Source organism: Rana temporaria, chromosome 6, assembly GCF_905171775.1.
Source record: "Rana temporaria chromosome 6, aRanTem1.1, whole genome shotgun sequence".
In the NCBI taxonomy this organism is placed as follows: domain Eukaryota; kingdom Metazoa; phylum Chordata; class Amphibia; order Anura; family Ranidae; genus Rana; species Rana temporaria.
In genome coordinates, this window is record NC_053494.1 from 174,314,942 (window position 1) to 174,339,461 (window position 24,520).

A 24,520-nucleotide genomic window follows, 5' to 3' on the forward strand; every position below is an offset into this window, starting at 1 on the left:
AAGTCTGGTGACTGCGATGGCCACTCCAAAATGTTCCAGCCTTTAATCTGCAACCATGCTCTAGTGGATTTGGAGGTATGCTTGGGATCATTGTCCTGTTGAAAGGTCCAACGTCTCCCAAGCCTCAGGTTTGTGACGGACAGCATCACATTGTTATCCACTATCTCCTGGCACTGAAGAGAATTCATGGTACCTTGCACACGCTGAAGCTTCCCTGTACCTGCAGAAGCAAAACAGCCCCAAAGCATGATTGACCCCCCGCCATGCTTCACAGTAGGCAAGGTGTTCTTTTCATCATAGGCCCTGTTCTTCCTCCTCCAAACATAGCGTTGATCCATGGGCCCAAACAGTTCTAATTTTGTTTCATCAGTCCACAGAACACAATCCCAAAACTTCTGTGGTTTGTCCACATGACTTTTGGCATACTGCAGTCGACTCTTCTTATTCTTTGGAGACAGCAAGGGGTGCGCCTGGGAGTTCTGGCATGGAGGCCTTCATTACGCAGTGTGCACCATATTGTCTGAGCAGAACCTTCAGTACCCACATCTGACAAATCTTTTCTCAGTTCCTCAGCAGTCACACGGGGACTTTTCTTCACTCTACGCTTCAGGTAGCGCACAGCAGTCGAAGTCAGCATCTTCTTTCTGCCAGGACCAGGTAGCGTTTCAACAGTGCCCTTTGCCTTAAATTTGCGAATGATGCTTCCTATGGTGTCTCTTGGTATGTTTAACATCTTTGCAATCTTCTTATAGCCATTGCCCTTCCTGTGAAGAGTAATCACCTCTTCTCTTGTCTTCCCGGACCATTCTCTTGACTTCACCATGTTTGTAAACCACACCAGTAAATGTCTAGAAGGAGCCGAGTATCACAGTCATTTTAAAGCTGCCTAATTGGTGCTTATTAGGCTTTATTGCTGCTCCCTGACATCCACAGGTGTTTTCAATACCTGATTGAAAACACTTCAATGAACCTCTGTTCTTCAGAGTGGTAGTCTTTAAGGGGTTGAATAATTGTGTAAATGAAGAATTCACAAAATAAACATTTACTACTGTATTACAAAACCAATTGATGTCATTTTAGTTGCATATGGTTCTTTAAGAAGTCCTTGTAGGATTTCATTATAAATACAATTACAAATGTACACTAAATTCCCTAAACCCCTTTACAGCATTGGGGGGTTGAATAATTTTGAACACAACTGTAAATAATCATAGTTAGACTCTGCACATTCTGCACAGGGAAGTTGGCTGTTGACATAAGTTGAGTCTTATAGCTGAACAAGATTGTACCCATCCGATAGGCAGAGACTTATTAAAGCAGAACAGGGGGCTAAAGCAAATATAGAAGCTTTGCCCCCCCCCCCCCATTGCCCCATCCGTCACCTACTGCCTACAAGTGCACCCTGAAGCCTCGTACACACGACCAAGAAACTCGACGGGCGAAACACATCGTTTTGCTCGTCGAGTTCCTTGTTAGGCTGTTGAGGATCTCGGCGAGCCAAATTTTCCCATTCCCTTTGAGAAAAAAAAAGACATGCTCTCTTTTTGGCTCGACGAGATCCTCGACAGTTTCCTCGTCAAAGTGTACACACGACAGGTTTCCTCTGCAAAAAAATGCCAGCAAGTTTCTTGCTGGTTTTTGCCGAGAAACTCGGTCGTGTGTACGAGGCCTGACTTGTAAAATGATTTGCAGGTACACCATTTTGACCAATAAACTGTCCCCCAGTACCAGGTGTCTTCCCAGATTGCCTTGTGGATGATCCAGCTCTGCTGATGGGTTTATAGACGCAACAGCTGTATTGTTTACATTTAAAAAAATATTACTTGTCCTTCTAGGAGGATACAGACAAGCCAAAACTGTTATCAACAGTTGATTTATAATTGACCAAAGATCAAAGAAGAAAAAAAGGGTGCAACTATCTTGTTCACAAAGTAATCCATGTAATAAAAGACGGGTAAAATACACTCACAAACATTTCAAGAGAAAGGTGCATATCAGAGCCTGCAGCATAGGGATGGCATGAGGTACTGTAGCCCTCGGTGTCCAGTAGTGAGGCTGCAAATCCAAGCTAGGAACTGTACCTTCAAGCACAGCTGACACAATGGTGATGCATCTGCCAAACAATTGCGAGAGGCTGGCTTCTGGCAAAACTTCCAGGCTATGAGGTTGCAAAGTTGCTGTGGCAAAGCATTGTGGGGAATTCTTCCCCCTTCCTAAGGCTAGTACATGGGCTGACGGAACTGTCTTTGCAGAAGTGACTACTAACTGCTGCCATGTCCCAGTTATTAATAACCTCTATAAAGATAGTCCCACTAGCCTATATACTACAATTGGGAAAGGGGAATAAAATCTCCAAAACACATTGCCGCAGCAGCCTTACAGCCTCACAAGTCAGAAGTGTTTCTAAGAACCAGGAGGATGCCACTGCATCTCTCCATCATTCAGTTGGTCCTCCACCATTCTATCATCAGTGATACAGCACACAGTTCCTGGCTTGCATTTGCAGTCCCACTACTGACCACTGAGAGCTGCCTGATGCCCTATGATGCATTCCAAAATGCTTTCCTCCAAAAAGTCTATGAGTGCATTTTAATCTTTTTTTAAAGAACAGATTACTTAGTTAAATGCACACATTTGTTGTGCCTGTTCTTACCAGTTTTATCTTTGTATTGTATACATTTGTACTTCTTAGTACACTTTTGAGGTCCCAGTGTTAGCAATATAATGGTAATGGAAAGTCAAGGTCGCACCACAGCTAAGAGGTACAGATACAAGTTTATTCCAATAAAAGTGAGAAAGACAATACAAACATAGCCAACACATTTCAGGGGTCCAAGACCGCCTCCTCCACAGGAATTGATTGACAACAATGTTAATAGACTAGAAGTGAACTGGACCTGTAATGTTGTTTTTTCCAGTGTGATTGCAAGCACATGCCTTGTCAGCAGTTGGTTTGGCCAGTGTCAGCAATAGAAAGTAGTTATCAGTTGGGAAAATCTGGTGCTCTGACAGTGGATTGGGGAAGTAGGGGAGTGCAGGATGCTTGCTGTGTCTGCTGAACATTTTATGTTGACTACTATTGGCAAAGTATAGGTTTGTTTTAAATTGTTAAAATATTGTTTTTAAATCTGTGATAGACTGGTAATTTCAGAACTTCTACCAAATTGCAACAATGCACTGTAAGCTAGTATACTATTGTGGCAACACATTTAGAGAGTCTTATGTTCTAAACAAGTTTTAAAGTGTCTTCTTTAAATCCTAATTGTCTTTTCCTGCTATATCTACAAACCTAGCTTTCTAACCTTACATGCAATGAATAAAAAAAAATATTGTAAATGCATTTTGTCGATAAACTCCATCACTGAGATGGAAAAAAAATAGGAAAACAAGTCTTAAGAAGGCAGTAATGATTGTAAATCAGTGCAAATTGGATTTTCTTGTGGTCGTATAGGCAATACTAGAATGTTCTTTAACTGCCTATTGTTTTATATTGAGCCTTAGAACTGCAAATGCTTTTGGTATCTCTAGTTACTGTTATTTCCATTTTTGCTTGTTATACAATCCTAGTTTGGAACAAAAGTAAATGACCAGGGGAACTGCTAGATAATTTCTAGAGTATTTCCAGTCATGCTTTATATTTAGTGGTGCACCTTTTGTGTATAAGGGCATGGCCAGACTAGTGCTTCTTAAAGCCAATCTGCCACACTCCTGGGCAATTCAAACTGAGCATATGATAAAAAAAAGTAGAGGTGACCTTGAGTGAAAACCTCATGTCAAAAAGATCAGTATATACATAGACTAATTATAGCCAAAATAGTATTCTATTCCATTATTACGGTAGAAGTTAGGTATATCTATACTTTCTCCTTGGTCAGGGAGGTTTATAATTTTAGCAGAAACAAGTTCTGGTGAGTCAATCTGGTACTTGTGATGGTGGACTACACTGGGTGTTTTCTGAGCACACACTGGTCCAGATTGAAGAAAGCACTTGAAACAATTCCCTTCACCTTTGGTGGCATTTGGGACGTATACATTTATTGATCAAATTAGTATTATTATGAAATTTGGCACATATGTATTTTCTTACATTTATGTTTTACAGATTTTTTTGAATGTTATATATTGCACAGGGGACTTTAGTGTATATTGATTTAAGATTTATAATAATTTTCATTATTTTTATTAACACACTGAACATATTGTATTTGATGAATTTTGTATAAGTTTTTTTTTTTTTATCAATGATTTGGGTTGGTGTAGATTGCACAGGGCACTTTATATAGATTCATTTTTTCATGTTTTACAGAAGCTAATATGATATTGCACATGATGCACTTGTGAGCACTGATTGAGACACATAAAAGGGTCAGCGCTGTCCATTCCTTTATTCTTAAATAGCTTTCGAATTTATATCAAATTAGGATAGCATATTTCCCCAGTTTTTGTTTGTTTTTTCAAATAGTTGTTTGCTAACTCCTTGGTGCAGTGCTACACTAAATTTCCCAGACAATCAGAGTCCTACCTAACAGGCTGTCCAAGTCTAATGCTTATCAGCCTCCACATACTATACACAGCTTTCACAAACCTTTAGCGCCAACAGACATGACTTGTCTGTTCCCCAGAATGCAGAGCACTGCCTTTGTGTCCAGATGAGTCTGAATGGCATGAAAGGGAAAGGTGCAACACTTAGAGTGGATAAGCAGACCAGAGGCCCCAAAAGATATATCTGTGGTGCTTGGCACCTGGCTACATATGAAAGGAGCCTTTTAGGTAAATTAAGGTAAGAAATGTACTGGCATAAATTTTGAGATCTTGCAAGATTTCACATTTTAGCACCAAGAGCTGCCTAAAAAGAACTGGTGATGTTGCCTTCCCCTAAAGCAGTGTTTCTCAATTCCAGTCCTCAGGCCCCCCCAACAGGTCAGGTTTTCAGGATTTCCCTCAGATGAAAAGGCTGTGGTGATTACTAAGGCAGTGAAACTGATCAAATCACCTGTGCAAAATAATGGAAAGCCTGAAAACATGACCTGTTGGGGGGGCCTGAGGACTGGAATTGAGAAACACTGCCCTAAAGGCAGCTTGGAGGTAAAGGCAACAGCACTAGTGTTTTTGTAGAGGTGGAAGTTGCATTTAAACAGAAGTCAAGCCTGAGCTTTTTAGGCTGGGCTTCTCCTATGGGTCACAGGAGTGCAATTCGTTTTGCACTCCTGTGGCCCGTTTTCAGTGGAGAACGGCCTTAAGTCCACTCTCCACTGACGTCACTGCCATCAGTCGGGGCAGCGCATCATCCCGACTTCTAAGTCTGGATCCGCCAGCTGCCTTGATTGATGGCAGTCTCAGTGTCTCAGCAAGCTGCTGAGATCCTGAGATGGCCGCTCCCTGCCCCTCTACTGCTCAGCGCTCCAATGAGCATCACTCTGCTCAGGGAGGAGTGAGAACCGAGCCATCGGCGGTGTTCGGTGGCTCGGTTCTCAGTGCATAGATGCCGGGGGACAGATGCAGCATCAGTCTGATGTTGCATCCACCGAGGTAAGTATGAATAGGAAAAAAAACAAAAAAAACAGACTTCTCTTTTAAAGTGGAACTACACTGCATCTGAGCACCACAAACAAACAAAAAAACACAATTGAATTCCTTTTTAATATTCAAAGCAAAATCACCAATCCAGTTATGTTGTCATGCTTTATTTTGCTGAGAAATCACTTGAAAAACAAACCCATAGGATTTCTGGCCACGACCATCTTGAGTTAGGGGAGATGATTTGTGTAGCATTTACTTCCTGGAATCCATCTGCCCTGAGTTCAGGTATGTAGGCAGGAGGGTGTGCTTGACTGAGAAAACCCCTCCTCCCCTTCTGATGACTTTTGGGGTGTATGGCATCATTTGCCTAGGCCTGGACACTAGGAAGTAATTGAAAAAATAAAAAAAAACGTTTAAAACAAGTACATATGATATACTTGTCTATCCATTTAATAATAATAGCAGCATAAGGATTAAAAATAGTCAATGCTGATTGAGAGAATGAAGTTCCACTTTAATGTACGTGTATTTTTTTGCAAAATGCAGAGCTTTAGTTAAACAACATGCTGCTTTTGTAAATGGATCTGCAGCGCTAAGTACAATAGGCTTATATTCAATTATTGCGTAAAAGGTCCGATTTAAGTATTTTTACTTCATATGCATCATTTGAATTGCCCACATTGGAATTGCTAATATACTGTCCTATGATAGCATAATAAGTGAATGTTCACGTTTTTGCAATGTCTGACAGCCATTTTCTGTACCTATATCAATGTATGGACCAAGCTTCAGCTTTCATTGATATAACTATGTGATGTTTTGGTGACTAGAGATAAGAAGTACTGTTTATATAAATCTCACCGAAAGGTTATAGATAGGCTAATCACTTCATTGAACAGATTTCTGAATTGAAGAAACACTTAAGAATACTAGGAGGTACCCAAAATAATAACAGCTGCTAATTTTTGGTTAGGAAATGATGACATGATACATTGGGCTGTATTAGAAAATTATGAAAGAATGGAACCTGTCTGCTGCTCAAGGCAGCCAATTAAAATTCTGCTGTTATTCTTCCGTTGAACAAGTGAAGGTCATAGTGTGACTTCTACCTATTAGAATCAAAGATGCTTCAGCATCTATTAATTTTGCTCACATCCAGTAATGATCAGTAACTGTTCTCTTCAGCTCATGCCATCTATATGATTTAGATATGGAAGGGGTCACTTTCTAGATTCTACTAACATGCATTTATTTATTACAATGTGTGCTATATGTCCTTTACACAATTTCCTGGAAACACTACATCTACACTACAGCCTTGATCAATACTTAGAGTCTCTAGACTTGAGGCTAAAGAGGCCAAATGCAAGACGATATAGAATGCTAATAGTGGTGTCCTCATCTTCCCAACCCAAAGAACATGGATGGGGACTCCTGAAATATGACCCTGACATTCAGAAATCTTTACTCTATTTCAGTATGTTTTTCCTCAAACACCAGACTCACCAGTACAGTTGTCAGTTTTTTAGAGAGAGAAGGGGAGAGAGAAAGAGGTAAAGGGAGGGAAATAAAGAAAAAATAATCAAAAAGGAGGGGGTTTCATGAACATTTTAGAACAAAAAAGGGGGAGGGGGTGTTATGAACATTTTAGGAGAAAGACATCCAAAGTACGATCTGAATTTTTGTCTTTTCATTTAAAAATAAAGACAGTCTAACATAGAAAACACACAATCTTTTATGAATTTTTTTTACATATTTTGACTAAATATTTTAACTGATCAAGGTCACCAATGATAAAAAAACGATACTTTTGCTTTATTGGCAATAACCTCAACCACCAATCTTTGTGTAGTTGCCGGTCAGACATCAGCAGAAGTCAGCCTGCAATAATTTTTTTAAATGGACTACCGGTAATTCCAATTCTGAAAGCATTTCTATAAGATATAGATAAGAACAGTGATTTGTCTGATTTCTCATTTTGAGGACCTTTGTTGTGAACTGTTTCAGGAAATGCTGCATCATGATGTGTGAGCCATCTTATTTTACACTGCAGACCATGCATATATAGCCTGGCAATTCTGCTGCAAAATTTCATGATTCAATTTTTAATTTATTTGGGCTTTAGTGATTGCATGTTGTTTAGACTGATTCAGAAAAGCAGCTCCATGCCATTCTTCATCCACCATGCTTCATATATGGGGTATATCGGGTTTTGGCGTTGTATTGTAGTTTTTCCCAGTCATAGCACTGGGATTGATTTACTAAAATAGGAGAGTGCAAAATCTGGAGCAGCTCTGCATCGAAACCAATTAGCTTCTAACTTTAGCTTGTTCAATTAGGCTTTGACAAAAAGATGGTTTATATGCAGAGCTGCACCAGATTTGTCACTTTCCAGTCTTAGTAAATCAATCCCACTGTATACAAAACTCATCTTAGGAGCTTTAACAACTCTTTTTTTAAATCTTTAAGCTTCTCCATATTGCATGTCAACTTAATTCTGCTGTAAAAGAGCAAACAGCCAGGTATGTGGAATTTCGAATTCAGTGGAGTAGATTTACCAAAACCATAGCATATCAGGTCAAACCCAAACACTTAAAATTTTTATGCAATCAGGTAGACCCTTGCACTACATACACCACAATCTAAGCCTTGGTTTACATTGGAGTGATTTGTCATGCGATTTGAGAGATCAAAACGCATGACAAGTCGCAGGCTATTGGCAGCAATGGCACTACTCCAATCGGTGCGACACCGATTTTAGGATGCTGCACCAATTTGCAAAAGTAGTTACTGCACTACTTTTGCAGATTTAAGGTGTGATTTCAATAGACATCTGTGTATGAAGCCACACAGATGTTTATCAAGTAGCACCTGAAATCGCGCTGACATTGCTACTTTGAAATCGCACTACTTCAAATGAAGTAGCATGATTTCAAAGTAGCATCAATGTGAACCAGGGGTAGAGGAAATTAAATAAGAACGTTGTATAATGTATGACAAGCTTAACTCTAATGCCCTGTACACGCGATCAGTTCGTCTGATGAAAACGGTCTGATGGATTTTTCCATCAGTTATCCGATGAAGCTGACTGATGATCAGTCGTGCATACACACCATCAGTTAAAAAAACGTTAGTGTCAGAACGTGGTGACGTAAAACACAACGACGCGCTGAAAAAAAGTTCAAAGCATCCAAGCATGCGTGGATTTTTAACCGATGGACGTACCCACAGACGATCGTTTTTTTCTATAGGTTTTTTATCCATCAGATAATTTTAAAACAAGTTCCTAGTTTTTTGACTGATGGATAAAAAAACGATGGGGCCCACACACGATCAGTTCGTCTGATGAAAGCGGTCTGATGGACCGTTTTCATCCGACTAACCTATCGTGTGTGGGCCCCATCGTTTTTTTATCCATCAGTCAAAAAACTAGGAACTTGTTTTAAAATTATCTGATGGATAAAAAACCTATAGAAAAAAACGATCGTCTGTGGGTACGTCCATCGGTTAAAAATCCACGCATGCTTGGATGCTTTGAACTTTTTTTCAGCGCGTCGTTGTGTTTTACGTCACCACGTTCTGACACTAACGGTTTTTTAACTGATGGTGTGTATGCACGACTGATCATCAGTCAGCTTCATCGGATAACTGATGGAAAAATCCATCAGACCGTTTTCATCAGACGAACTGATCGCGTGTACAGGGCATTACAGCAATGCTGGATTGGACCTATCAGGAGTTTATGGTTGAAAAAAGTACAGCACATCAGATTCATATAGGGCATGGTGGCTCTGGTGAGGCCACTCCCATTATAAACCGGGTGTCCCTTAGCTACGGGACCAAGAGTTTAGAATCCATGTGTAATGAGTCTGAGAGCACCAGACCAAAGATCAGAGGCCAAAAACATATAATATTGGTATTCATAACAAGAAAACATAAAACACCCAAAGGGTTCCAGTGGCTTAAGAATCTCCCCCTTCCTCAGTGCTCAACGAACTAACACCAATGTTATAATATTGTGCAAACTCTCATTAAACTCTTTGACACAAATTGTTATTGCTGTCGTTGTCACTGTTGCACGGTGTACTATGACTTTGAACAAGCTTGGCTATTCCTACTTATGAAGCATTAATGGGGTGTGCTGTTTTATTGTACTGGGCTGTTATCATTTATTTGTTTTTCATCTGCAGAGATGGACATACATTTTGCAACCCACCTGTTATCTAAGGGCCTCACTATTCATGCAGTCATTTTCTCTCTACACTGAATAGTAATCATATAATCAGACATATTCGGCAAAGAAATCTGTCTTCAATTGTATACTTAACTGATCTTTTTGAGCCTAAAGTTAAATGTGATGTCTGTGTCAGAGTTTGGTTAAATTTAAGAAGATTACTTTGTTACCCACACAGCCGAGTCTGTGTAAAATCCTTGGAGCTTCATTAGCACATTTTTTGAACATGTTAATGCAGATCTATTACAAGCTAATTATGGGTCAGAGGATAGCAAGCACTGCTTTAGCAATAATCCAATTTTGTTTTTATGTCTGCAGTTATAAAAATAAAACAATTATTCTTAGAATGCTGTCTAATTGAAATGTTTTACGCTGAAAGATAAATAGCTTAGACTGTGGTTTAGCAAAAAAAAAAAAATCCTTTGCACAGATTATTCTGATAAAACTGTATGCTTAAAATGTAATTAAAGGATTTTTTTTAAATGTTGTATAGAGTAGGGAGGAGTTAGAACCCCAGCGAGATTTTATTTGGTTTGTCCCTGCTTAGGATATTCACCCTCTCTATTCATCCCAGTGGTCATTGTCATTGATACTAAACATGAGGGAGAATAAAAAAAATGTGATCTGTTAGCAGAGCAGTTGAACCATTCCTTATTCTATAAGAAAGCACAGTTTTGAGTTATGATATGCTTTAAAGTTTACCTGTTATACTATAGGGGACAAGATGAATACTAGCAGTGTTAGGAGGTTCAGTTCTTGCAGAGTTGGGTGACTCTAAACTGATTAAAGTGGAGGTTCAAATGACAATTTTTAACCTTAGATTGAGGCTCATTTTGTCTAGGGGAATCGGCTAGTTTTTTTTAAAATCAAAGCTGTACTTACCGTTTTAGAGAGCGATCTTCTCCACTGCTTCCGGGTATGGGCTGCGGGACTGGGTGTTCCTATTTTGATTGACAGTCTTCCGACAGGCTTCCGACGGTTGCATCCATCGCGTCACGATTTTCCGAAAGTAGCCGAACGTCGGTGCGCAGGCGCCGTATAGAGCCGCACCTACGTTTCGGCTTCTTTCGGCTACTCGTGACGCGATGGATGCGACCGTCGGAAGCCTGTCAGAAGTCTGTCAATCAAAATAGGAACGCCCAGTCCCCAAGACCATACCCGGAAGCGGCGGAGAAGATCGCTCTCTAAAACGGTAAGTAGAGCTTCGATTTTAAAAAAACTAGCCGATTCCCCTAGACAAAATGAGCATCAATCTTAGGTTAAAATTTTTTATTAGGGCGCTTTAATATTGGTATTACATTTCAAGCAACGTTTTTATTACATAAATGTAAACAGAGCCATTGTAGCTAAGACCAATTATAAAGTAAGAATGCTTTCAAAAATGTATATTTTAATTGTTTATTTTTATCAATTTACAAAATGCAAAGAAGAAGCATCTAAATCAAATTAATATTTGATGTGAGCATCCTTTGGCTTCAAACTAGCATCAATTCTTCAAGGTGCACACAGTGCTTGTGCACACAGTCTTTGAAGGAACTCAACACTTAAGCCTCGTACACACGGCCGAGGAACTCGACGTGCCAAACACATCGAGTTCCTCGGCCAGTTCTGCACTGAAGCCGCCGAGGAGCTCGGCGGGACGAGTTCTCCCATAGAACAACGAGGAAATAGAGAACATGTTCTCTATTTCCTCGCCGAGCTCCTCGTCGGCTTCCTCGGCCGAAAGTGTACACATGGCCAGTTTCCTCGGCAGAATTCAGCCAGAAACTCGGTCGGAAGCTGAATTCTGCCGAGGAAACTGGTCGTGTGTACGAGGCCATAGGTTGTTCCAAACATCTTGGAGAATGAACCACAGATCTTCTGTGGATGTAGGCTGCCTCAATTTCTTTTATCTCTTCATATAATCCCAGACAGCCTTGATGTTGAGTTCACCACATCGGTGCTGTCAGTGGATCAATGGTGTCCTCTTCATGTAATCCCAGACAGACTTGACAATGTTGAGACCAGGGCTCTGTGGGGGCCAAACCATCACTTCCAGGACTCCTTGGTCTTCTTTACACTGAAGATAGTTCTTAATGACATTGGCTGTAAGTTTGAAGTTGTTGTCCTACTGCAGAATACATTTGGAGCCAATCACATGCCTACCTGATAGTATGGTACAATGGATAAATATCTGCCCTTATTTCTCAGAATTAAGGACAACATTAATTGGGCACTGTTGAGGTCCGTAGACATAGTGGTCAACCAAGGAAACCTAATCCAGCAAATGAAAGACACATCATGCTTGCTTGCTTACTTCAACATCGTAAGATGTCCAGTAGTGCCATCAGCACAGAACTGGTGGAAACCCATAGGACCCAGGTACACCCATCTACTGTCTGGAAAAGTCTGGCCAGAAGTGGTCTTCATGGAAGATTTGTGACCAAAAAGCCATACCTCTGGTGTGGAAAAAAGGCAAAGTGACTCAGCTATGCATGAAAACATAGGAAATGGTGTGCAGAAAAATGCCAGCAGGTTCTCTGGACCCATGAGTCAAAATATTAAAAAGTTTGCTGAAGGGCTGGAGAGCGGTACAATAATGAATGTCTGCAGGCAACAGTGAAGCATGGTGGAGGTTTCTTGCAAGTTTGGGTCTACATTTCTCTAAAAGGAATTGGAGATTTGATCAGGATCAATGGTGTTATCAATGCTGAGGACACCATTGATCCACTGACATCACTGATGTGGTGAACTCAAAATCAAGGCTGTCTGGGATTATATGAAGAGACAAAAGGATTTCAGGCAGCCTACAGCCACAGAAGATCTGTGTTTATTTCTCCAAGATGTTTGGAACAACCTATCTGCCGAGTTCCTTCAAAAATTGTGTGCACAAGCACTGTACCTAGAAGAATTGATGTTGGTTTGAAGCCAAAGGGTAGTCACACCAAATATTAACTTGATTTGGATTTCTCCTCTTTTCATTTTCTTTTTTGTTTTGTTCATTGATAAAAAAAAATTTACAGCATTTTTACACCTGCCTAAAAGCTGTGCACTGTAATACAAATATATATATATATATATATATATATATATATATATATATATATATATATATATATATATATATATAGGAAATGTATGTTACAAATTATTATTAAAACAAGTGTCCCCAGTGGAAGATTTCTCATCTGTTCCTACTCTGGTGTCAGATCAAAATGTTTTTATTATCCCAGTGGTCACCACGACATACAGACAGAGAGTATCCCTCTAGGAATGACCAAGATAGCAATAAAAATTGACAGGGGTTCCAACGCCTATTCACTCCAAAGTTGATCCAAAGCTATAAAGTTTTGCCTTTATATATATACTATGTAGTTAGATGGAATAGCTGGAATAAGAAAAAAATATTTGGTGATCTAGTGAAAAATAATATTGCACTTTCATAACTAAGCAATACATTTGAGCTTGTCTATAATGTATTCCACTGTGATGAACCATTTCTGTTGCAGAAACTGACCTGTTCCAGCTCATCAGAAGGCAGCACTGTTGACATAAGGCCACCCGGGGAAGATGAACCTGCAGCTTTAGTGGAGCCGGAGGAAATTATGGAGCCAGAAGCTTGCTTTACAGAAGGTACTTCTATCAAGCTGTGACACATTGTCCTCTACACGTTCCCGTTTGTTGTTTTCCATATATTCAGTCACAGCAGAAAAATATTAATCTCTAAATTAGCCATTTAAAGTTTCAATAGATGTATTTCAGCACCATAATAATTACCCTCTGCGAGTTTAATATATTTCTCACTGTGGTACTCCTTACACAATTACAACAAAAAAGAAATCATTAAACACAAAGAGGTTACACTGAAAGAAAAAATACTAACTGAATCAAACACAAAACTGGCAGGAAAATCTAAGCTTGCACATGGCAGTTTCAAATGTATTTTTACTAACAGATCCTCCTAACTTAATAACCCATTTTTTTTTTTTATCTTGCCCCTGTAAATGCCAAAAGCCTAAAAGAAAAGGGTGACATTTTGGTGACATAAAAATCTGACTGTAAATTGTATCCATTTGTAGTTGTAACATAAAAAGTGTCAGGAATAACAATAGTGCTGAGATGCGGGCACCTGATGCCTGTAAGTACTGGTGTTTGTCTTCAAATCAGTCCTTTTGATTCTAGTCCCTGGCTGCGTGCGATCTTCACTTTTTATCAAAGTCAAAATTTACTTCCTCTATTCCACCCTCAAGCCCTACACCATTAGGCCTCGTACACACGACCGAGAAACTCGACGGGCGAAACACATCGTTTTCCTCGTCGAGTTCCTTGTTAGGCTGTCGAGGAACTTGACAAGCCAATTTTCTCCATTCCCGTCAAGGAAATAGAGAACATGCTCTCTTTTTGGCTCGTCGAGTTTCTCGACAGTATCCTCGCCGAAAATGTACACACGACCGGTTTCCTCAGCAAAAAAAAATTCTCCCAGCAAGTTTCTTGCTGTTTTTTTCCCGAGAAACTCGGTCGTGTGTACGAGGCCTTATTCTTTGTCTTGTATCAGAGCCCCTATTGCCGAATAAGGAGAGAGACTAAAGAACAGGGGAGACCCTAAAAGGTTAGTTGACCTTTAACAAAAGATTCTATGCAATAAGAGGAGTCTGTAGATAAAAACAAACTGTGCAGCTTTGACCAAAGTTCAATAATGTCCTTGCTATATGTGTAAGCCCTTTATATACAGTACCTCATGAAGCCTGATTGGGATAATTCTAGGATGTTGTTATGGATGTTGCTAAGAAAAGGCCCAGCTATTACTGCTCACCTTCACCAACACAGGAGTGAGCTCTCAAACACTGAGCTCATAGCTAATGCATCATGGGAGAGAAAACGCACATGAAGGGGTTTAAACCAGAAAAAAAGCTGCTCCTGTGATGGTGAATGGTGAACAACAGTAACATTAGTCTGCTCTTAGAAATGTTAGACTTCATAAGGTGCATAAATAGCATACACCTATAGCAAGGGCACTATTCAACGTTAATCAAAGCTGCACAGCTTGTTTTTATATACAGATGGTCCTTATCTGCATAGGCAGTTTTTTGGGAAAGGTGAAATATGCTTTTAAGGAGGCTTAAAGTGGTTGTAAAGCTTCACGTTTTTTCACCTTAATGCAATCTATACATTAAAGCAGTGGTTCACCCTCCTTCACATCATTATACCATTACATTCGGCATCGTAGCGCGAGCTACGGTATGCCGGTCTTAAATTTTTAATCCCCGTACTCACTGTGCTATCGATCATTGAAGAATCCGACTCCCGCGGGGAATGGGCGTGCCTATGGAGAGGGAGGATGATTGACGGCCGGCTCTGGCACGTCACGCTCCCCGAAGACAGCCGGAGTAGGTCTCGGCTCTTCACGGCGCCTGCGCACAGGCTATGCGCAGGCGCCGTGAAGAGCCAAGCCTATTTCGGCTATTTCCGGAGAAGCGTGACGTGCCAGGGCCGGCCGTCAATCACCTTCTCTCACCATAGGAACGCCCATTCCCCGGAATCTTCAATGAGCCATAGCACAGTGAGTACGGGGATAAAAAATGTAAGACCGGCATACCGTAGCTCGCGCTACGATGCCGAATGTAATGGTATAATAAAAAAAAACTTTTTTTTTTTTTTAACAGGGTGAACCCCCGCTTTAAGGCATGGGACCTCAACCTGTGGCCATCCAGCTGTTGCAGAACTACAAATTCCATCATGCTTCTGCCTTTGGTCATCATGCTTGTTTAATTGACAGCTTTGCAATGCCTCATGGAACTAGTAGTTCCGCAACAGCTGGAGGGCCACAGGTTGAGCGCCCTTGCATTAAGGTGAAAAATCTTCTGTGCTGCAGCTCCCCCCAGATCCTCCTTTTTCTTACCTGGGCCCAATCCGATCCAGTGATGTGCACAAGCATAGTGGCTCCCCCTGCTGTCTCTCTCCTCATTAAACAGATTGATAACAGCAGGAGCTAGTGGCTCCTGCTGCTGTCAATCAAGTCCAGTGACACAGGAGTGGCGGGCAGGGCCGAGTACTGCTGTCTGTATCGATGGATGCAGCAGGGAGCGAGTCTGTATGGGTTCCCCCATGTGGGTACTTGATGAAAAGGAGAACCCTGGAGCACCGACGGGGCACCCCAGAAGAAGAGGATCGGGGCTGCTCTGTGCAAAACCATTGCACAGAGCAGGTATGTATAGGCATGTTTGTTATTTTATTACAAAAAAAGGGGGGTTTACAACCCTTTTAAGGACTAGGATTTAAGGGGCTCCATGGGAATCCATGTATTTACTTGAAGATTTACATTTCAGTAACAATGTTATTTTAGAAAATGTTTGCCACATGTAAAACCACATATCAAAATACCAGTACTCTGTCAATGCATTTAAAGCAAACCTGGGTAAGAAGATATACAGTATATACAATATACAGTATTTGGCTGCTATTGATAATCCATCTTTCTGAAAACTGTTAGCTTTCTGGTCTACAGGCTTATATAATTGCTTCATGACTTTGACCCAGAGTCAGTGAGAAGGTCAGGAGATCTGACCTACTCTGGTTTTACTTACTACATGCACATGTCAGTGACTCAAGAAGTATGGAACCCAGGGAAAGACAAGTATTTGCCTCTATGTTTCTCTAAGAACAGGTTTTCTTTATATGTAGATGGAGCTTTTCTGTAATATTCTTCTGCATGGTGCCTCCTGCCCTTTTTTTTATACATGGCCTTATAGAACCATGCTATAGGTTTTTAAAACTGGTTTCTCAGAAACAAACCATGTGACGACACAAGGAGGATAGAAGGAGAGGAAAATATATTGTTGTTAGTGTTAGTGTTTACTTAACCCAAACAGATTGGGTGAGAAGTGAAGTCCAAGTAGCAAGAAGCTGTCCCCCGTGACACTGAAACAGTTTAGTAAAGGGCCAAGTTGTATCCAGTAAAGGCAAAAGATCATGAAAAAAACCGAATGACGACAAAATTCCAACTGCACTGAATTTTTTTAAGTTGACAATTTCTGTTGTGATTGTCTTTACAGGGTGTATCAGGAAGTTCCCTATATGTGATGTCAGTACTCTAGAAGGGAGAGGCAAGCAATGGTGGAACCTAAGAAAAACATGTTTTAGAATAGTAGAGCACAACTGGTTTGAGACATTCATAATCTTTATGATTCTTCTTAGCAGCGGAGCTTTGGTAAGTGTTGCTCAGTTGTGATGTCACCTACTCCCTTGTACAAATAACATCAGTAAAACCTTTTGCAAAGCTGTCAAACATAATGTAAGATCATTTGTTAAACCTTAATTTCAGGTTAGCAAAGAGAATGCTTATTATCTATATGACTACTTTTAAAGAGATAATGCTAATTACGTCAGGCACAACTTAACAGAGTAGGGGGATACATTTTGAATGTTTAAGGCTGAGTTCACACTGCAGATGGCTGACAGCAAGGGTCCGGGGCATCCCTGTTCTCTGTTTCAGGGATGAATCTGGCCTACATTTTTGCCTGAATTCGGATCTGAAACCGAGCCAAAGACGCACAGAGCTCCTATGCAATTCGCTCTGCAGCCACCACGGAGATGTGTGAACCGTTTCCATTGAGAGCCAGTCACAATCTCCTGTCATGCAAATTGGATGCAGGAAAACCTGCATCCAATTCGCACTAGTGTGAACCCAGCCTTAAGGTTGACTAGCACATAGTTTACAGCAATGCTCAGACACCAAGGGATACTGTTTCTTTACAATACTAACATCTGCCAATCCAGTCATAATTCAAAGTAGCCCCCTCGACTTTACCTTTGCAGCTATCTTGAAAGAGAAACAAAGAGAAACAAAAATAAATACAGAGTGGATTGGCATGCTAAAAATCATAGGAACTTTAAAGGGGTTGTAAAGGTAAAAAAAAAATTCCCTAAATAGCTTCCTTTACTTTAGTGCAGTCCCCCTTCACTTACCTCATCCTTCGATTTTGCTTTTAAATGTCCTTATTTCTTCTGAAAAATCCTCACTTCCTGTTCTTCTGTCTGTAACTACATACAGTAATGCAAGGCTTTCTCCCTGGTGTGGAGAAAGCCTCTTAAGGGGGAGGGGGAGAGCAGACAAGTCAGGATACTCTCTACTTTGCAGATAGAGAAAAGAGCTGTGTGTTAGTGGGCGTCCTGACTCTCCTGCTTGCCCCCTCAAGAGACACCAGGGAGAAAGCCTTGCATTACTGTGTGTAGTTACAGACAGAAGAACAGGAAGTGAGGATTTCTCAGAAAAAAAGGACATTTAAAAGCAAAATCGAAGGAAGAGGTAAGTGAAGGAGGACTGCACTAAGGTAAAGGAAGCTATTTAGGGAAAAAAATTGTACCTTTACAACCCCTTAATAAAATATCATTAAAAACATGCTTACAAGTGACATACGTAATGCGCTCATTATTTTCATATCAGCAGAGATCCAATTCAATTCAGACTCTTGCTGCCTTGTTATACCACTGCTATACTCATTCCACCTTGCAATGTTATACCTGTCAGAGTCTCAGTGCATATGCTCTCCGACACGTTTCCAGGGCCACGCCCTCTGCCTTTGAGCTAACATTGCAACCCATAAACACTTTATTTTGTCTGCTCATGGCAACCATATACCAATAATGTGGCCAGCACAATGAGGCTCTGATGGGTGTATCATTCCAAGAGTAGTGGGTATATAAGTGCAGGATGGTATAACAAGGTAGCAAGTATACAGACAAAAATCAGAGTCTGATTTCATAGTCTGACTGTTAAGGAGAAAATGCTAAGTGCATTGCATGCAGCACTTGAATTTTTATGTTATATATATATATATATATATATATATATATATATATACATACATACATACATACATACATACAGTATGTTAATACAGTTCCTATGATCTTTCTTTACAATGCCAACGCACGCTTGATTTCTTTTTAGTTGGAAGGCTGAATAAGTGGGTTAAATGTAACCTGATGCCTGAGTTGTCAGAGTTGTAAATTGTCTACTGTAATTTGCCAGATTGGGCCAGTTCATCCAAACTATACATTTTAGTTTCAGATAGATTCTGCTTGGGGTATTCCGACTTCTTACACAAATTCAAACTTGTACAGGATAGGAAAGATTTTACTGTAATGATCTTGGTTGGTGTTCAGACTAGATTTCTCAAATGTAGCAAAGTTCCACTAAGGGCTCTCAGAGATATAAGAGAAACCAGCAGTTGATTTAACTTTCCAGCATCCACAATAATGTGGCACTTTAATTTCAGGTGAATGCCAATAAATGTATTGGCATCTGTTATCTCTTGGGTAACCTACAGGTATACTTTCGCCGTTGGAAATCAAAGCACACTTATCCTGTTTGCCTCTTTAAGATAACAGATCCCACCCCCTAACTCTCCAGAGATACTTACCTCGATCCTAAAACCATGGCCTCCAGGCATTGTTTACATCCCATGCTGCTAGTCCTCCTTATGTAAACAGCTCTGGTAATTAGATAGGAAAATATATTTAATTATATATATATATATTAAGCTTAAAAGTATTTTTTTTACTTAAAAGTGTAGCTAGAGTTAGGTTTTTACTCGTTTGTCACTTACTTCAAGTCCCTTTTGAAACTGCATGTCCATATAAGACTATCTTGTACATAGGGTGACAATGCTGTAGTGGGATTTCACTGCAGGAGAAACAATGTTGTCACCCTGGTAAAGGTAATGGCAAAAACAATGGATCTACCAACAGGATCAACAGCTAATAAAACTATATGTTATTGAAAGGACTATGAAAAAAACTAAAATCTGTTGTGTTAATGTTTACAGATTGCATAATAAATGTAATTTTTGATTTTGCTCATAGTTCCACTTTAACTAAAGTAAAGCTGTATTACCTTCACTAGTGAGTTCACACATTTCTAACTTATTATGCAATAGACATGCAATTCGTTTAGTTCCGAATTAGTTTTTTAATGAATTTAGACAAATTCATTATATTGGAAATATCCAAATTAACGAAAACCCTTAAATTCCAAAAATTCAGAAATTCGTAAATGTGAAATAATAACTAACTCACAATAACTTAACTATTACTAACTATTCAATTAAAGGTATGGGAATTTCCTTTCAAATTTGGCTGTTAGTGAACATAACGAATACGAATGATCTGAAATAACGAATGCCGTATCTAAACGGATGGAACGTAACAAGTTAATAATAATGAATAACAATAATAATAATAATTTTTTTAAATTATTATTATTAGTATTTCTTATTATTAGTTCTGTTCCATTTGTTTAGATGCAACATTTGTTATTGTGAATTCATAACTTCAGATAAATTTGTATTTGTTACGTTCACTAACAGCCACATTTAAAAAGGAAATTCCAATACCTATAATTTAATAGTTAGTTATTCTTTTGAATTTTCGGATTTTCTTTCTTATTTTTGGATTTTTAAATTAGCAAATTTACGAACTTTCAAATCTACGAATTTACGAATTGCAATTATAACGAATGACCCGGAAAACAAAAACAAAAAAAGACGAATGAAACGAATACAAGCTGATTTTTCAGCAGTACACATGTCTATTAGACAACATTTCGTTTCACTTTTATGGTGTTTAAATTATTGCCTAAGTACAGTGTAACTTTTTTCATCTTTATTTCAGTAACATATTTAATATGATTGATTCAAAACCCTAAACGTTCTTTAATTTTAGGCTTTTGAAGACATTTACATAGAACAAAGAAAAACAATTAAAACCATGCTAGAATATGCCGATAAAGTCTTCACATACATCTTTATCCTTGAAATGCTTCTGAAATGGGTGGCCTATGGATTTGCTAAATACTTCACCAATGCCTGGTGCTGGCTGGACTTCCTGATTGTCGATGTAGGTATTTAGGAATGTATTTCTTTCCCTAACTGCCTTTCAATTCATTCATTCTCAATGTATGGTGGCTAGGAACAATGAACATTTAACGTTCAAAAATACTAGCTGATCCTTTTGGTAAAGACTGTACATTCACTTACTCTTAACCACCTGTGGGTTATTAATATATATATATATATATATATATATATATATATATATATATATATATATATATATATATATATATATATATACATAGAGGTTTACTGACTTTTCCTTGTGTGGGATATATATAGTGATATGAACTTGGTGGGCTTTTCACTCACTGTAAAAACAATATATATAACCAATAAAGTGTAGAAATTGGGAACATCTGTAGGCACTTCGATATTTAATTTGCAAGGTGGAATGTACTATGCCATCTCTTGAAACTCACACAATATTATTTTATTTATGCAGCATTAAAGGAGAAGCCCAGCCTGAGCTTTTTAGGCTGGGCTTCTCCTAAGGGTCACAGGAGTGCAATTCGTTTTGCACTCCTGTGACCCGTTTTTAGCAGAGAGTGGTGTACCGCTCTCCGCTAACATCACTGGAATCAATCCATTTAGGAAGTCTAGATTCATCAGCTGCCTGGACTGATGGCAGTCTCAGCCTCTCAACGGCTCCCCGCCCCTCCACAGCTCAGCACTCCAATGAGTGGGGAGGAGCAGAGCAGGAGAGATGCTGACTGACAGGCAGCAACTCTCCGCTCGGGGAGGTGAGAGAACCGAGCCATCAGCGATGTTCGGTGGCTCGTTTCTCAGTAAAGAGGCCGCGGGGGATAGATTCTGCATCCACCTAGGTAAGTATGAATACCCCATAAAAACGAACTTCTCTTTTAATATGTATTGGTATTAATTTACTAAAGGAAAAGGGGTGTTCACTTTGCAAGTAAATGTTAACTTTGCAAGGAAATTTTTCCTTAGCTTAGTTAACGTGGTAAATCTTACTTTGCAAAAAAAAAAAAAATGAATCATGTACAAGGAAAAAAATATATTTTTACTTGCACGTGATTAGATGGTGGAGGTCATCAGAGGTTCATCTCATTCACTAAGCTAAGGGAAAATTCTCTTGTTAATTGAAATTCCCTTCCAAAGTGAACAGCCTATTTCCCTTTAGTAAATCAAGCCAACTAAGTGTACTTTTAACTAAATATTCCCTCTTTCTTCCAATTTCTAGTGCCACATTGATAGCATATTCATATTTTTATCAAAATTAAACTTCTAGTTTGACTGTGTAAAATTGCATCCCAATGAGCTCAGTCTACTATTTGAATTAGCTTTATGTCAGGGGTGTTAGTTGGCAACATTTTGTTTTTAAGTTACTGTCTGAAAGATGTGAGATTTTAAATGGGCACTGTCTTTCAGACATTACAATTTAGATACCGTAATTTAAACTGGTTGTAAACCTCAGACATTAAATATGAAAAAAGCACATCCTTCTATACTGTGTATGTGTCTCTCTCTGGAGTGTAATTTCTCTCTGCTGCCTAGTTCTAGAACATAAGTCATTTCTAGCAGCTTTTCCCGACACCAAGAGTTAAAATGGTGACAGGGGAAGGAGCTGCAGCTGTGCTTGTTTTCCATACTGTGTGAAGGTGTGTCCCTTTCTGTTTTAATCATTTTTATACAAGATACAAGACCAACTGTAATATAATTGTATACATCCATCGCATTTAGAAAATATGACAGAGAAAACTAGAAGAGTAAAGCAACCTAGATTTGCTATGGGTATGCATAACAAAATAAATGGCCAGTATCAATTAACAAAAAGTAAGTGTATAACAATCCCATAAGACTCCAAACCTGGCAGTAATGCAAGGGGCATCATACAAAGAGAAAGCAATAGACATGAGTCATACTAGAAGAATAAAGTAATCTGGTGGGAGCAGCTAGTTATGGAACTCAGGCCCCATATAGGGCAGCCACTTACCGAAAGTTACTAATAACTAATATGCCTAGTGAGGATGATCAACCACCAAATAAATGTTAAAGATATGGTGCATAAAACAGGCCTATAATGCACTTCCGGTGAGAGAGAACAATGTATCAACTGATCCCAAGTGAAGAAAACGATGTGTAAATCTCAAAAGAGTGTAGAGGAAATACCAATAAATAAATAAATAAGATTGATATTGATCCTAAAAGCAGCTATTTAAATAAATGGAAACCCATTTCAAAGTATAAAACAAAGTATAAAATATTAAAAGAACCGCGGTTCAGATGATAAAACAGCGCTAAAAAGTGGTGAAAGAAAGCTCCTGGAAAGAGCTTAAAAACAGGAATGAGGGGGTGATGTGTTGAATGATCATATAACAGGTGTTAGTGCACCCTACACCAATCAAATGAGTACACCCAAACTGTGGAATACTCCCCCCTCTGGGGTACAGGCTTACCACAGACAGGAAAAAGAACAGCTATTTTTCCTTTGAACACCCCATTCACAATCCTCCAAATCGCTGTCACGGTTGATCTCAATGGGGGCACATGGAAATAAAGGAAATAAACACAGATGATAGTGTAGTATGCCTAAATCAATACCTCCAAATGTGTCAGGAAAAAATTCCCACTAATGGTGCCCGTACAGGAACAAACACTTGTGAATGAGCAAGTAAAGAAAGCAATGGTATCACCGCTGTCACTGCCGTCCTTTGCACACCAGAGGCCGTACGAGTACTGTGGAGCTGGTATGGATGGTCAGATCCGGCTGGTTAGCTGTGGAACGCACTCTCGCACTCCCGTTGTAGCCACGCCCCTAGGGCGTGGCTACAACGGCGCAACAAGGAAGTGAGAGTGCGTTCCACAGCTAACCAGCTGGATCTGACCATCCATACCAGCTCCACAGTACTCGTGCGGCCTCTGGTGTGCAAAGGACGGCGGTGACAGCGGTGATACCATTGCTTTCTTTACTTGCTCATTCACAAGTGTCGAAAAAAGGACTTGTTAAAGAGGGGGACAACCGGGATGTAAGGGGAGTAAGTGAGGGCCACTTCCTACAGGAAGAGTCCCATAAGTCTATGGAACGAGAACAAGTTGTGCTTAAATAGACTTTGCGATGCTAAAGCACCAATTTTATTGGAAACAGGGAGGAAGTTTGGGCATCCAAAGGCACCTATTCCGGCTTATAATAGGAGGAGCGTAATTGACACAATTCGGTTAACTGCGCCGCCACATAATGTTTGTGGAAATCCGGAACTCCCAGACTTCCCAATTCCAATGTTAAATGGGTCAGATTTATGGCCTTTTAGCATAATTTGAGCGGAAGGTGTGTTATATGGAGAACGAAGAGAAGCCAGAAATTTCAGTCCAAAATTCCATTTAGATAAAATACAGAAAAGGTAAGGCCAAGACAGGGAGTGAAAAGATTTTCGTATATCCAACGATAGCAACATCCTTCTATTCCCCATCCATCCCAAGAAGAATGAAGAAGAGTGATCAAATCAACAGCACGATGCACTTGATCAGCCGCCTGTGCGGGAGAAAACCAACCTGATCTGAATGGATGTAGCGATCCACGAAGGACAGCAGGCGATTAGCAAAGATTTTTGGAAACATCTTCAAATTATTAATAATGAGTGATATTGGTCTATAATCGGTTACATCACTAGGATCCTTATGTGGTTTTGGGAGTAGGGGGATATAGGCTGTATTGGAGTCTGAATCTATGGGAACTGCTTGCTGGATCGTGTTGAAATATGTCAAAGGGAGGGCTAAGAGATTGGAAACGTTCTTGTAATAGAGGGCCATAAGCAAATTCGGACCAGGTTCCTTGCCCATCAGGGCTTGTTTAATAGCTGATCTTTTTTCTGCTGTCACTTTTCTTATCCTGACACCTGCTGATAAAACTAAAAAGCAATCCACACTTCCGTGC

At 39.7% G+C, this 24,520-nt stretch overlaps 1 protein-coding gene across 4 annotated transcripts in view; it reads left to right on the forward strand.

The window, feature by feature from the left end:
- LOC120944061 (sodium channel protein type 2 subunit alpha-like) overlaps positions 1–24,520 on the forward strand; it is a 199,012-nt gene that overhangs the window by 142,848 nt on the left and 31,644 nt on the right. For all 4 annotated transcript variants that reach the window (XM_040357836.1, XM_040357838.1, XM_040357835.1 and 1 more), the window contains exons 18-20: positions 13,243–13,366; positions 16,786–16,940; positions 20,456–20,629. In XM_040357836.1, the coding sequence (XP_040213770.1) occupies positions 13,243–13,366; positions 16,786–16,940; positions 20,456–20,629 (453 nt within the window). The remainder of the gene's footprint in view (positions 1–13,242; positions 13,367–16,785; positions 16,941–20,455; positions 20,630–24,520) is intronic.